This window comes from Myripristis murdjan, chromosome 5 (genome assembly GCF_902150065.1).
Source record: "Myripristis murdjan chromosome 5, fMyrMur1.1, whole genome shotgun sequence".
In the NCBI taxonomy this organism is placed as follows: Eukaryota; Metazoa; Chordata; class Actinopteri; order Holocentriformes; family Holocentridae; genus Myripristis; species Myripristis murdjan.
Genome location: NC_043984.1, coordinates 22,547,443 through 22,562,903, shown reverse-complemented (window position 1 = coordinate 22,562,903; position 15,461 = coordinate 22,547,443). Strand labels below are relative to the sequence as shown.

The 15,461-nt window shown below is 40.2% G+C and overlaps 1 protein-coding gene across 1 annotated transcript; it reads right to left on the bottom strand.

Moving 5' to 3' along the window:
• Window positions 1-538: 538 nt before the first annotated feature.
• Window positions 539-15,207, bottom strand: ccdc3b (coiled-coil domain containing 3b). Its single transcript, XM_030050795.1, has 3 exons — window positions 14,579-15,207; window positions 7,828-8,002; window positions 539-3,099 (listed from the first exon to the last, which is right to left on the bottom strand). The coding sequence occupies exons 1-3, from the start codon at window positions 14,935-14,937 to the stop codon at window positions 2,806-2,808; spliced, it is 828 nt and encodes a 275-aa protein (XP_029906655.1). The 5' UTR covers window positions 14,938-15,207; the 3' UTR covers window positions 539-2,805.
• Between the last annotated feature and the right edge of the window lie 254 nt (window positions 15,208-15,461).

Here is a 15,461-nt window from a genome sequence, read left to right as displayed (position 1 = left end):
ATGAACTGTGTCTGGGGAACACCCCTGACTGATTGTCTCTTGTTTGGCACCACAAAGGTTACCAAGGAGGAGCTGTATACAAGGGGCTTCTTACAGCTCTGTATGATATGGAAATAATTTTATTTGATGTACTTTATGTGTTGAAAACTTCCTGGCCTTAACTGTTATCATGGCTGCATATCATGCCCTGTTTTGTAGCATTCAGCGAGGTGATAATCTGTAGATTTATTACACTTTCCTCTGAAATAGCTCTGTTCTTTTGAAACCAGCCAAGAACAGAAAAACCTGCATGTAGGTGCTGCACTGCGTTACCGCCAAGGCAGCCAAAGTCAGCTGTAACAGTGAGTCTTTCTTAAATGGCCAAGCCCTGTGAATAATCAGTTAATACAAAGTCATTTTTAGCACTGATTCCCCTGCAATTAAATTAGAGGCATAACAATAAAAACACCTGCATAGGAAGTTACTTAAATGTTTATTTATTTATTTTTTTTTTTACAAAATTATTATTTCACAAATGAACATGCTAAGACCGAAGCAAACCAGAAGTTTATTGTTTGAAGAAAGCCAAATAATAATGAAAAGCCAAACACAGAATTTATAATAAAAGCAAACTTTCATTTCTGACACAGAAATGACCCATTCCTGCACCACACCAGCCTCACTGGCACACAGTTATACTTATTGAGCGCTCAGCACCCTATTTTCAAAAAGAAAAACTATACTTTTTTTCATATGAAACTACTTGCAAAAAGCACGACATGTACAAATACCACTACACTTTTGGGATAAGGTTCCCGAGGTTTAAGGAATCACTATGCTTTGGGGATAGAGTTTCCTGGGTATAAAGAGATTAAACAAGTAAATGAAAAACAGCTGCACTTCTACAAACAACATAATTGCTTCACTGAATAAGGTATTGGAGAATTTTGGGCCCTGAACAACAAGTGGCATAGGGTCCCACATCCTAAACTGGCAGACCTACAGAATTTGAAGTAATTAAGTGCTGTAATCTTTGGTTTGGATATTCAAGTATGCGTCAATCATCTTGAAGGACAGCATTTTAGGTGATGTTTACGAAGTGGTAGCATAGGGGAAATGGATGCATGTCAATTCATTATAAACCCGAAAAGAGTTTGTGCCTAAATCATGAATTGCATGAATTTTAATCATGTTGCAGTTCCCTACCGAACAAATGCTTTGCCTGGCTCTTGTTGTTTCTGCTCCAAAAAATATTGCATGAAAGAAAAAAACAAATTAGGATTCAATCATTCAATTCTACTATATTAAGGTTACCTCCGGAGGGCTGTTTACAAACTGCAGTGTGACTAAGTCTGTCAAATTAAGTTTTCATGACTTGTGCATCTTGAACATGTTGTTAGTGTTTATGCAAACAGTTATTGTTTATAAACAGTGCCTATTTTTACACCGAACCTTACAAATATCAATTGCAAATCTGTGCCATTTTTCTATTTGATGAGTACAAAAATTTGGTTCTTATAGTAACGATTTCATTTTTCTGACTTAACTGTTTGCAGATAATAAACGGCATGTAAACACCACACCACATCACACATTTGCACATCATGATACATATGCAGCTGGTTCATTATTCAGTTACAGCACTTTGAACCTGTCTCAGCTCTTCTAAATGATGACTGGTATGAGTGTATATTGGTCATACAGGCACTCAAACAGAGATTTTTTTTTCTTTTTTCTTTTTTTGATTGACCAAAATAACATTCAGTAACAGCAGATGCTTGTATCAGCATCAGGACACAGTGCACAGGCTCTTTGGTACACTATTAGCAGAAAACTTCACCAAAACTAATATAGAAGTATGTGACTGTACTTTGCACAGCACTAATCCCGTTACTGATAGAAATATAATTCATAAGAGCAGAATTCAAGCTAAGTTGTAGACAATAAATTCAGCACATTATTTCTGACTGATTGGAAGCCAATATGTTCACATCCCCATGTCCAACTGCTGACATTCAAGACACGGCGATTGATTTTGAAATGTAGCTAACTTGCACATAAACAATGTGTCCAGCACAGAAAAAAAACAATGATTTGCCAAAGGGTGATATCAAATATCGAATAACGTTTTTCACATCTTTTTCCAATAGTGCATGGCTCCATCTGCCAAATGTGAGCTCTGACTTTTAGCTCCCTCATTCATGATGCATTGCAGACTCCACTGAATTTGATCGAGGAACAGAAGTAAAAGATGAGGGTTAGGAGGGTAATATCAATAGTGTGAAAGGACTGCATAGTTGAATGATGGAGTGAAAAGAGGACAAGTGACCCAGATATGATCAACAAGCTTTAGATTGAGATCACTTACCCCGATGTGTCATATTTCATTGGACAGCAAGGCAAATATCTGACATTTTGCATCACTACAAGTAAAATTTTTGGTTTACTTCAACTGGGGACACAAAATGGCTCAAGTGAAAGCCATGCATTGTTCTAAGGGATAAAAATAAGTAAGTAGAAAGGGTTTTTTTGTGGTTGGCAGCTTCACTGGTGCAAGTCAATATTCTCACAGCAACAAATTGAGACAGTGCAGTTGCATGGGTGAAGTTGCTTCCTTTTCAGAGCCATACAGAATATATGAATGTATGTCGCTTCAAAATAAACGCAACACACATTTTTACAATGAGCATATTAATCAGACTGAGGGAACGGATAATGTAATACCTGCACACATTCAAGGTCCAACATCTTACTCCCCGCTGCTGCTATGTCATGGACTTTGGACAGGGAAGGGTTGAGTTGGTATAAATTAAAGAGTGGACAATTTTAGTTTTTTAGCTTCTTGGAGACGACCTTTTTGAGCTGAGGGCTCTTCTGATCCTCAGTAGTGTCCTGGTCTGGGTGGGCTCCGGGGGTGTCTGAATCATAGATCTGTTTCAGGCTGAGGGTTTGTTGCTCCTTTGTTGTTTCTCGTTTAGCCTGGCGAAGCAGACGCTTCATGCTCTTCACCCTGTCCCTCAGGTGGCCGTTGGCTTTCTCCAGGGAACGCACCTTCTGAGACAGAGTCCTCACCCGCTCCTCCTCCTCAAACAGAGCCTTCTGCACTGTGGAACATAACAACTGCAGAGAGACCGTGAGAGGAGGAGAGAAGAAAATAAATCTGGAGGAAGTTAAAACATAAGATTATGGCAGATGTGCAACATATTAGATTAATACATTTGGAATATGATGAACACTTGATAAAGTACAACTGAGATCTTTTTTATTGCTGTAATATATCAGTATGCGCTGAAGTATTATGACCCATTACAGAAAATCAAAGAGATCGGAATTACAGAACTCAAACTATGACATATGTTTATAAACATAGTTCCAAGTAATAACTAGTGATTTATCTATAAACATGGCAGTATTTCAGCATGCGTTTGATGCATTCAGACAGGGACCAAACGTCCATATACATTGGGGGGGACAAGTCCCCCCCAATGTTCAGGCACTCCAAAAATGTCCCCCCCAATATTGCTGGAATATATTAGCAATTCAATAGCAAATTCAATATCTGTCCCCCCCAATGTTGAAATGGTGGTTTTGGCCCTGCATTCAGATAGCATTCAGAAGATGTTCTATCAAAGTGAACTATTTCTTTTGTCTTCAAACTCAACCTCTCTCGATCTGAAGAAGAGAATATGACTAAAGGCACAGATTGTGTGTGTGTGTGTGTGTGTGTGTGTACACCCCATCACTGACACATTATTGCCAATTTACCCACTCTGTTGCAACACTTTGCTACAAGAGGAACAGTATCATTCAGCTTTTGTCATCTGCAAGAATTCCTATGGAAATTCACACTGCACTGCTGTTTTAGTGAGATCATCTTTAGTTTTATGCCATCACTGCTCATACCGAGTGTTCCTGTCAGATTTGATACATTTTCATAAAAATTCTGATGCAGCACCTAACAGATTGTCACGCCTGCTGTTTTTGATCGTCAAGAGGAACTGCACTTACTCGGGATAAATCAAATGAGAGAACAACTCAGGAATGTTCTTTGGGCTGACAACCAGTGCCAACAGCTCGTATGTCTTTCACTATATCCCTGTGTTTGCGTATGAGTTAGCCACAAGAGGACAGATTTTTTTTTTCCTTAGCTGCATGAGTGCTTGCAGCCTGAAGAAAGAGTAGAGAGGCAAAAACACAAAACATATAATTTATCATTAAATTTATCTTAGAGTGTAGTTTCATCTCAGTGGAACAGTCTGAAAGAAATGTAAAGTTATCTGAAGAGAGAGGTGTAATCTGGCCTGTTCATTTGGAAATCACTCAGAATGCATCAACCAATTTATATTAAGCAGAGGCGATACATAGCTTTAGTTGGAGGCCGCTGTAAATCTGAGGTAAAGAAAAGGGTTACACAATATTGCTACCTCTGTCACAGCAAGACTGCACTGTGAGGTGAGAAAAGTGTTTGAAACCCAACACGCCTGTGATAGACTATCCAAAGGCTTGGACCTTTCCTAGGTGAAAAATTAACTCCAGATGCTTTTGAATGCAAGCCTGTCTCCCTGAGTGTGGATTTCCTCTGCAGATCCTAATGCTTCCACATGGACCAGAGTGAAACATTGATGTAAATTCCCTGCCATCAGATAACCATTGCTGAGGGTTTTGAGGAAATGTTAAAAATGTGCTGCCGGCTGCCGTCCCACATCTCTGGTTAGTACATTACTTGCTGTAATATTAGCTGTGTATTTTTCCCATGTGCTCATACTTGCATTGCAGGGACTTCTCTAGCAGTGTGGAACGTTACATTACAAAGGCCAAAGTTGTGGCGCAGGTATTTTCGAATAGAGCATGCATGTTAGCTAAATAAATAAATAAAGAAATAAATAAATAAAGAAAGATGCCCATTCTCAGTCTCCAGTCCAATCCAGTTGTGAATTTCATACAAATCCAGACACCTACAGTCAGTTCAAATGTCTATGTCTACACTGTCTTTCTAGACTAAGCTCCTGTGTAGACAAATACTTGGGTAATTGCCCTTGAACAGCTCTGGAGCCAAGATTGAGATCTAATCAGCCGACTCTCACAGACACACAATATAGACCTGCCTCTGAATGGCAGGCACCCTTTGTCAATGATAAGCTCTCCTGCCTGAACATCGTCACCTGGACATTCAAACCAGGAAACAGAAAAGGTCGGATTACATAAGATGTATGCAAGGTGAGGACACCAGTAATCCCATACTTAAGAACAATCATTTCCTTTGTGTCAGTTTGTTGTACCCCATGTCTAAGATAAAGCTTAAGAACTGGGTTAAGCAATTAATCAGAAATTAGATGTTATTAAATTAAAAATACTATCGTCCAGTGCTATAAATTTCCACCCACAAAATATGCCATGCAATAAGTATATCCAGTGGCAGATACTGCACATGATAAATAACTTTAATAGTTCCTTCAGGGACATTCATCATTTCTGAATCCAATCCAAAGTCCACACAGAGAAAAAGAAAACATCAGTTTTATAAAGACTTGCATTTTGTGAAAGGCTCTGAACCCTAACCTAAGTGACATTTTCCCATCTCAGTGGAGGCATGTTTTCAACTTTTTGAGGGAAAACAGATGAGTTCTTGTGTCCCTTGAGCATTAAAGTCAAATTAAGTCCAACAATGTTAACTGACACACTGTAATCTGAACAGTGTGTGGTAATTACCATATGCTAAGCATGTGAGGATTCAAAGTTTGTTTCAGAATAGATGTCAGGTATTTACAATCTGTCTTTGTGTGATTGCAGCATGTAATAGTGTTATGCTTTATGGCCCCAAGAGATCCAATTAGCTCTGTGATGACCAGCCATCCAGGCCAGGACGGTGTTATTCCTGCTGCTAAAATGGTGCTTCTTCCCATTACCAAATCGTGAATGTGATTACAACTAGCATTTGTGCTGTGAGGAAATTTATTTAAATCAGGAGCTGCTGAGACTTGTTGCGACGGTTTTGCTAAAACAGTGAAAAAAAAAAAATCCTGGTTGACACACCAGTTGATAAAACTGTTAAATTATGTGAGTTGAATAAATGCCATTCATAACCTGTGGGAAAGCCTGTTACTGTCTCTTTGCAGCTGTTCTGGTGTGAGTTTAGGTCAGTTCTCAAAACAATGGTTGCATAGTACCAGCAAAAACAAATCTGTTCTTTTTTTGCTAGGAGGAAGCTTAATCATAAGAATGATGTAAGAGGGCTATCTGGACTCTGGCAGTGCTGATCGCTGACTCTGTAATTATAATTACAGACCTGACCTAAGACTTTGTCATTAATGGAAATATGAACCACGTTTTTATTCTCTGTACCATGACAGATTTTGCTTTAATGACTAGTCAGTGGATGATTGGAAACAGACAAAGGAAGACTGATCTAGATCACAAGGATTTTGCCAAAGCTTTAGATTCATAACAGTGGGTAAAGCTGGGTGTGTGAGTGGTTCTGATTTATATACTGACACACACACTTGGAGATGAAGTGTGATGAAGTTATAGAAAAGCACCTGATCTCACAGATGGTGTATGGTGTTTAGATAGAAATGAGTTTTCATCAGCTGAACAGCAACTGGCCATACATGAAATGGACTAACTTATCAATCAATTTTGAAATCTGAGGTGATTAAAAAAAACTACTTAAGCTTTAAATTTAGAGAACTGATGAAGATCGGCTGAGGAAAATTACGCACAGAGATATTCATCTATCTGCGATGTTGAGTGCATTCCAGGAGTTATTTTGTTTTAATTTCCTTTTTTGGTCTACCCACTTTCCCTCAACCTACAGTGCCTCGTCTAAGTCCGGTTTGATTGGTGGTTTCCTTTATTTCCACACCATGTCCCAGAGAACAAGCCTGAACCTGCACATGCACAGAAAATAGCTGTAGTGGTGGTGTAGTGAGAATTTGCCTATTGAGAAAGTAATAGTTATCCACATTGCTCAATATTCAGCATGTCTTGAGGCTACACTCCATTACGGCACATAGAGGGACCTGTTGATGTTGAAATTAGTACCTGTGCCTCTTTTACTATTGATATTTCCTCGTATAATTACAAATTGGAGAGTTTAAAAAAAAAAAAAAACCTTGGACTTTGATTTTCAAGGGCTGACACTAAAGCACGATGTATGCTATATGTTCATGTATGTTAAACATCTACATGATTTTTGTCATGGTGTCACATAATCTTCATTTGACCACTCATCCATGGGAATAGGAAAAATCCTTCACCAAACAACAAAATGGACTGACAAATGCAACGTAAGGCACCAATAGCTGCTTTTTTTTATGCAAAAATGCTTTAAAGTGGATTTCTCTAAATCTTGAGACTTGTTTGTCTGATCAAATCATGTGAAATGTGTGTGTCACAGTCATTTAGGGGGAGTTTTCCTTGCACATTTTGTGAAATAAACAAATAAACAGCTCAGACACTGCAGGGCTCCAGTGTCTGTTTATTTATTGCACCAAGGTGACATTTCAAGAACCACTGCTCTTCATCAGAGCACTAGTCTGATGCGCCTAGTTGTCTGCGAGCTGTTGCTTTGTTTATTTGACTTTCTCTTTGGTTTGGATGTGCATGCATACTCATACACTGCACAATTCCCCATTATCTCCCTTTCAAGACTATTGGGTGTGATGTTGAATCCTTTTGTATGTGGCACAAGACTTCAAGCCAATGGTTCAGCACACACCAGAGCATGTGTAGCCATCATGGCTTTACAGCAACTTATTCAAAATATATGAGCTGACTTCAAAAGAGGCTGAAACTTTTCATCACCACTGGGTACCAATCTCTGTTAGTGGTGCTGGCATGGTTACATACCCGGCTGTCCTCCAGAGCCTCCCACTCCGGGGAAAAGCTGTGGACCTGAGTCCCAGGCGTGCAGTTGGAAAACTGGAAAAGGCTGGCAAACATGCGGTGGTTCTCTGGAGTGTCAGGGAAGATGGGATCCTGGAAGTTCACTCCATGAGGGATAATACTGTAGTTCTCATCCATCCTGCATGGGAGAAAAGAGGCAGATGGCACTAAGTTGTAAACAAAGGCTCAAATAAACATGCAGCCAAACAGTTATGCTCATGTTCATGGATAGACACTGGCATGTACACGTGCACACTAACACACACACACACACACACACACACACACACACACACAACATTTGAACAACAGGAAATTACACAAGTCTTACTCTTAATTGAAACAAGAGGAAAATCCACTGAAATTGAAGTAATAGAGAGCCAAAGTCTCACATAATTGTCTCGGCTGGACAATAGCATTTGTGCCACTCAGATTTGCAAGAAAGACCAAAATTAGGTTTCGCTATACAAAGGCTTACTACCTTTACTACAGTTGGTCCCATGATATGAAATACATCAACTAACAACACTTTGTGAGTTCTCCCACACTTACTTTCTGTGTCAGTTAGTGATATGCTGCTCATTTGGGAGAGAGGATTACAACAATCAGCCAAGTTATCTGGCCGCTTTCCATGATAAACTAAATATATATGGACAGTGACAACCATGAAAACTACAACGCTTTGAGTGCAATGCTGTGAAAAACTGTAACCTCAATATATTGTAATGTCTGTAACAAAGCATGCTTTATCTCGTGGATATACATTCAGCCCTTATTTGTGGCATTTTTTAAAATTCAATCTGTATTTCCAAAGGAAAGTTGGACTAGACATCATATGGCAAAGATGCTAAGGGTTAAATTTGTGAGGACAGACCATGTGGCTGTTGACTCACTTTGAACATCTGTACCGTATGTGAAGGCCACCCGTACATTTCTACAAGGGCAAACCGATGTTGGCAGTGAGCAAAAAGCACTGTCTTTTTAAGTCCTGAGGACATCCATAATATTGTGTTAAAAAATGTTCAGGAAATAATTCAGCGCCTAAACATTTGCTCACAATGAAAAATATAAAATGAGCAAATTAAAAAGTGTGCAACAGATTATTACCATGACTAAGGAAAGGTAAAAGCGACAACACTCCAATCATAGCTAGACAAAGAAATGCTCTCTCTATCATGTGTATTCCCACCCTATTAGAGACTAAAAACACATCCAGGAAGCTACTACATATGTATATGGATATGTGACATGCATAATGAACTCAAGTTATTTATACTGCATGCTCAGTAATATGCACCTTTTCTCTACTGGTTGCCTAAACTCACTGTATTTATTTACACATTACCTCTGCATGTATTACCAGCTTCCCATACTAGTGAAACCTATAGGGTTAAAATCTTAGGCCTAAAGCTTTACTTGCTTTTTATTATATTGTTGTTGCCTTGGTGATGTGATGATGATGCATAAAGCTTGATTCTGTGAAGTCACCCTTTGCTCCTCACTATCACCATCACTATGACCCGACTCCCCGCGTCTGCAAGCTGTGAAAGGTTCCCGTCATTTTATTGCAGTTCACTGTTTGATATGTAAGCCCTGTAAATTTGCTGTAGACTTTGGCTCAGCCTACTCAAAATAAACTTTAACTGCTGGTATTTTGCATAGTGCCGGAGTGTATTTTTTTCTTTCATATCTTTCTACATATAGCACTGAATTTGTCAGCTGTATATGTTTATACAGCCCCATTTACTCTATTTTTATTTACATTCTGGTTTTCATAGGTGTATCCCATTACTGTTGGCTGCTGCAGCAACACACTTTCCATACTGGGTTCATTAAAGTTTCATCTTATCTTAACAAGGTGATGCTGGTGTTGATGTGAGTCTAATAAATCTTCATCCAAAGTGCAGGCAGTCACTGTTTCACACTATAATTCACCTTATGTCTTTTATATTTAGACAACTCCAGTGTTATTTATGACTTTGTGTGCGTCCATGGGTGTAGGTATGTGTGTGTATGCGTGTGTGTGTGCATACAAATTTGTGTTTGTGCACATTTTTACTGCATGTGCAGGGTTGGTCCAGCAGATTAGGACACTAATTTAAATTTTAACAAGGCGATGTATTTTCTTTAATAGACAAGGAACCTTTATATCTCGGTATAGGTATATGAATATCTGACAAATTTACACTTATCATCATTTATTTAATGTTTGTATTTCATGATCTTTTTGGGAGAATTCTGTACCAAAAGTCATTATCAGCCATCAACTGCGCCAGTAGAAACGCCCTGTATTTTCATGCATGCACAAGCAGAATTGGTAACAGACACTGGCCTATTTTTTTTTTTTTTTTATTCAAATTCAAGCATTCTGTGTATGAGGCAAACCAGTGAGGTACAAGCCAGGGGATTTACTCCGTATGGTTCATATCTTCTCCTGCTATGTGAAGTGTGTGAAAGAGGAAGTACTAAAGCGCCGTGTTTTCCATGCATCTGGATTCCATTTTGTTTCCCCCGAGGGACATCAAAAGTTTGATTATCCCTGTCCGTCAGAAACTGTGGTGTGTGTGTGTGTGTGCTCGCACACGTGTGTGTGTGTGTGTGTGTGTACATGCATGTGTGTGTGTGGTGTTGAGTGAGAGCAAGAAGATGACATTTGTTTTGCTTCAACAAGGGGGTCAGAAGTAGAATGTAAGCACAGAGAGCAGGAGGTTAGTCGGACTTGTGGATGTTTTACTTGACTGCATTCCTACACTGCCATGACAGAAAAAACAGCTAACAGCTAGAATCAACTTTATCTTAAGTGTACACCCCAAATGTGGCCCATGCAGATACCAAGCCACCTCATCAGAAATTTCACTTTGAATCACTCCTGTATCATTCCTGTCCCATAACAAGGATTGTGTTTGGTTACTCTGCTTTGCAAACACAAGTTAAGCAAGAGTTTCAACTGTTTTCATTAGAAGGCATTTCATCCAACATCACTGTTTGTGTTTCACAACACTCTATTTTGACAATGAGATCAACAATCTCGAGGCAGTGAGATATGGGTTAAAGTTTTTACAGGCGAACATATGGCACGGACAGACAGAGCACTCAATCTGTCTCATTTAAAAGTCCTGAGGGAGAGCCCCGGTTGTATTTTCTCCATACTTAGATCTGATTTGCCCTATCCTGGGAACATATACTCATGATTGATTGGAAATGGCTATTGGGTTATTTTGGTCTGAGACAATGTTGTTGGGGCTTTTATTACAGGAAATGGAAGTGCACTGGAAACTGTGATGAGAACTTTTCAACGTCGGCTTGCTCATACTATGTCTGGGACCCAGTGTTGTAAAAGGCCACAACAACAGACCCTTAAAATACTAAACTACTCTTTTTCAAATAATTAACTGGGAGTCTTGCATTAGCAAAAAGGACACAGGTCTTGCAGTTTGACCAGTCTCAGTTTTTGCAAACCAGTGATGGGCACCTTTCAGTAAACTTTTTATGTAACTTTGGGCGAGTTCTAGTGATGTAGTGACAAGTAAAAAGCAAGGAAAACTATTTCTCTCAGTTGGTGATTATCATAAGTTAAGCAATCACCCATTTAGAACTAATAAATTCTATGTTAAGAAAGCATTAAAGCCTTTGGCACTATCCTTTTTGGCAGTGCTAGAGTCACAAGATGTGCCCCCTCTGGCCCATCAGTGTGGAAGGTTGACCAGTGTTGCTTTGGCCCATAACTACCCTCACCTCCATGTTTTGTGATGTTGACATGGATGCATTAACAAACTACGACCCTGTTTGTGCTAAACTCTACCTGTTTTCATGCCACTATGATGCTGATTGGCCCAAAAAGTGAATCACTTCTTCACTGTCCCATGACTGACCTTACCAACAAGTCCATCCAGTGTTTTTTGAGTTATCCTGCTGACAGGCTGACGGACAGAGGGACAGCTGGACTGACAGGGGTGATCTCATATCCCCCTGCCGGAGGTTTCTCCTTCTTGGTCGACGTAATCAGTAAGATTTTCTCTCTCCTATTGCACAGAATGATCAAAATATATCTCTGAGGGTTTGAAAGAACTGTTGATCAAGCCAGTGGCTCAATGATTACTTCACCAGGCGCTGAGATTTCTAGCTATGAAAAACGACTTTCTGGCCCATACTCTGTTTTGGAGCAAAAACTGGAACAGAAAGTAGACGTTTGTTTTGGATCGGTGCTCTAATTAGCTGGACTATTTGTCTCTAATTTTAAAATTTGTGTTAAGGCAACCGCAAGATGTACCAGACACCTGTAAATGTTGTTGCTATTTCTTGGTCACTTATAGAGATTGATAGAAGGGTTTGGGTTTTTTTTGTTTGTTTGTTTGTTTGTTTTGTTTGTTTGTTTGTTTTTTGTTTGTTTTTTTAAGATTTTTTGGGGGGAACTTTTCTGCTTTATTTTGACAGGTACAGAAAAGAGAGACAAGAAAGGCGGGGTAGAAAGAGGGGGGGAGACATCCTATAAATATTCCACAAAGGAAAAGGTAAACACTATCAAAAGATCATTGCATTTTTGCTTTATTGCACTGGTTCATTGGAGTAATCACTGGCTACTAATCAGCTCCAAACCCCTCTGCATCTTACATAAGGAAGGTCTGTTGTGAGCAGTTTCAGATAGTTTCTTATGGTGGACGCCTAGCAGATCATAGGGATAAAGTTCAGATGTTTCCTCCACCACAAAAAGGGACAGCAAAATAATCCCTATGGGTGTAATTCATTGTAAGCAGTTACACCATCTTAAAGCCTATTACTTGTCATCCCACCTCCTGATCCCTTGTATGTGTGTGTGTGTGTGTGTGTGTGTGTGTGTGCACTAAACACAGTAATACCACTATTGTTGTTGGCACTGGTGCAGACCCTCATGTGGGATAGCTGACTATTTTTGCGTCCAGAATGCTAAGGAATGCCTTTGAAACCCCGTCTCTTTATATATAACTGTTAATCTGTTTGAGAGGAAGAGGACAATGTGAGAGAAACAGCAGTTAGACCTGTCGGCACATGTTTATTTCATCAAGCAGTAAACTGGTAAAATTCAGCGGTACTGGGCAGACAAAGGGTGGTCTCACCAACTCTCACCAGCTATTGGAGCGCTGCTAACACCCCTGAGTGCAAATTCTTTGTAGGTATACATTCAAGCTGTGTCTGGCTCTGTAATTACACTGGTTGGAATGCATTAGAGGTTTCCTGTATAACAGAGTTGTTCCTGTCCAACACAAAGACGGATAAGTAACCTGCCATTTTTCTGAAATATAAGTGGAAACATCTCTATGTTATTACTGCAGATATATTTGAAACATGACCATAGAAGCATATGATGACGTATAAAGTGCACCAATATTAATGCAAAGGGGCTATGGATAGTGTAAGCCGCCTGCCTTTGAAAACAAATGTTTCTTAAGTGGCTGATGACTGAATCCTCACAGATTCCTTCACTCTTCTCATCACTGCTGTGCACAGATTTGCAATGTCACTGATTTGCCTTGTAAAGAGGGATAAAGAAGAGAAAAGAATATGTGACATTCCTCAGTCTGTGGAGTTTATGCTCTTCTCTTTGAAATAAGGGGACATGCTGGATTTTGCACACAATCTAATATCAGGCTGACCAAAATCCCATATGGCCACCAAAAACAATCATCAATCACTGCAACTCTGCAAAGAGCCATTCATCTTGGTGTGCACACTATGTCATTATCTGAGTGAGCTCAAGGAGGCAAGCAGTGACATAATATGACTCAGTGTTTCGCTGGAAAGCTCAGAAACAACCAAAGGCCATGTGTGAATACTCCTTCTCAATCATCGACCTCTCCCTTTCATAAGAAATTCAACTACAATGCATCTTTGAGTGTCAGGTCTCTGAAGTCCACATCAGAATTGTCTTTCAAACCCCAAACATGGAACACTATTTGACCCAAATGTTTATTTTTCATTTATCTACAATGCTCTGATGGATTAACTATAATGACAGACAGAATTTTTGTAATTATTTGCAGTGTGCAGTGGTTTCACCCCCCACCCTCTTACTGTGAAATAAACATTCAGCTGTGGCAATTACTAATCTCTAGTTAATTACCCCATTCACAGATGTCATGAAAGATAGACAATAACAATGAATGTATTTATGTTGTTTTATAATAAATCTGGACAAAATGGCTTCAGGAGTTTTCAATCCCTGGCAATGCATTTCCCCAAAAGTCAGGCAGTAAACAAAGGCTTAGCTGGCTGAGTTTCATCCTAACATATTAGAACATGCTGATTCCTGATTCCCAAGCACCCAGTGGAATTTCCCTGGTGTTGGCCGAATAGAGCTCCTTCTCTTCTATGACAGCCCGGATCTCTATTGTAGCATACATGACAATCAGAAGCCCTTTCTAGCAATGAAGCACTGTGCTTTGACTTAAGGATGCAAGTGGGTCATCCAGTGTCAGGTCATGTCAGGGCATCACTCAAAGGCAGGAGCATCTTTATGTTAAAGCCTCTAACTTGCTTCCAGTTAATCGTCATGTTTCTGAAAATGAATCTAAAGAGACTGATGTTTACTGGCTAAAAGGGTATAGTTTCATCTTCTCATTTACCACTGCCTATACATGCTTGTAACGTCAAACCAGGGAGGTCAGTAAAGTTTTAGAGGCTATTTAATTAGAAGATGGAGGATTAATTAGAGGGGATGACAGGGTGAGTGCTGTCCCACCTGAGAAAGAAATAGTAGGAGTTGTTCTCGACGACACTGTAGGAGAAACAGGGGAAATACCCCAGGCCGGTGACGTTAAACCGGGACCCCGCGGGGACCTCCAGCATGCTGCCCCACGCCTGGTCACACAGCAGCTCGATCTCGGCGGAAAACAGCAGGTCCGTGTCGTGCTGCCAAGGCAGGTAGTTATACACACTGTAAGACTCCTTGTGCAGTGCCAGCACCTTGGCGAAGACAATTATCTCGGCCAGCTCGGCACGGCACGCTTCTGTCTGTGGTCTCCAGTCGTGGGGCAGCTGGCATCCCTGGCCCCCATCAGGACCGGCCGCTGCCAAAATCAGCGCCAAAATAATCCACATGATAAGATGATGATAGGATGGCTGCGCGTCTCCTGTCGCTTGTGTTGGTGATGGATGGATAGATGGATGGATGGATGCAGGAACTGATCCCCCCAATATGCTGGCGTCTACTCCATATACCTGCACGTATGCAACGCAGTCAAAACTGACTCAAGAATTATCACAGCCAGATCCTTTTAATAAGACAATGGCTCTAATGCAAGGAGGAAATCTTGCACACTTGGTAAGTTGTAGTCATCTGCCGTCCTTTCTCCCCTCCTCCCATCACACCGCCTGCGATCAGAGTGGGTGAGACCATACACTTCTCCAGCATCCCCTGCACAAACTCTGCCTCGCACCTTAATGAGACGCAAAGGGGCAAAACCTTTGAATTTAGGCCAGTGTGTGTAACTCCAAACCTAAGGTCTAACTGAAAATCAGAATTCAAGGTCCAGTGGGGTTGTGCGATTAGGTGGCACCATTGTGAGCGAAATAAACGACTGGAAGTTTCAAAAACGAACATTAAAAAGGTAGATGAAAGGCAA

Bases quoted from the DNA above. Each gene is read 5' to 3' on its own strand.
- ccdc3b (XM_030050795.1), bottom strand. From the start codon at position 14,937: ATGTGGATTATTTTGGCGCTGATTTTGGCAGCGGCCGGTCCTGATGGG. The intron at 8,003-14,578 runs GTGGGACAGCAC...TCTCCCATGCAG, and splicing joins TCCTACTATTTCTTTCTCAG to GATGGATGAGAACTACAGTA. The intron at 3,100-7,827 runs GTATGTAACCAT...GTCTCTCTGCAG, and splicing joins AGGCTCTGGAGGACAGCCGG to TTGTTATGTTCCACAGTGCA.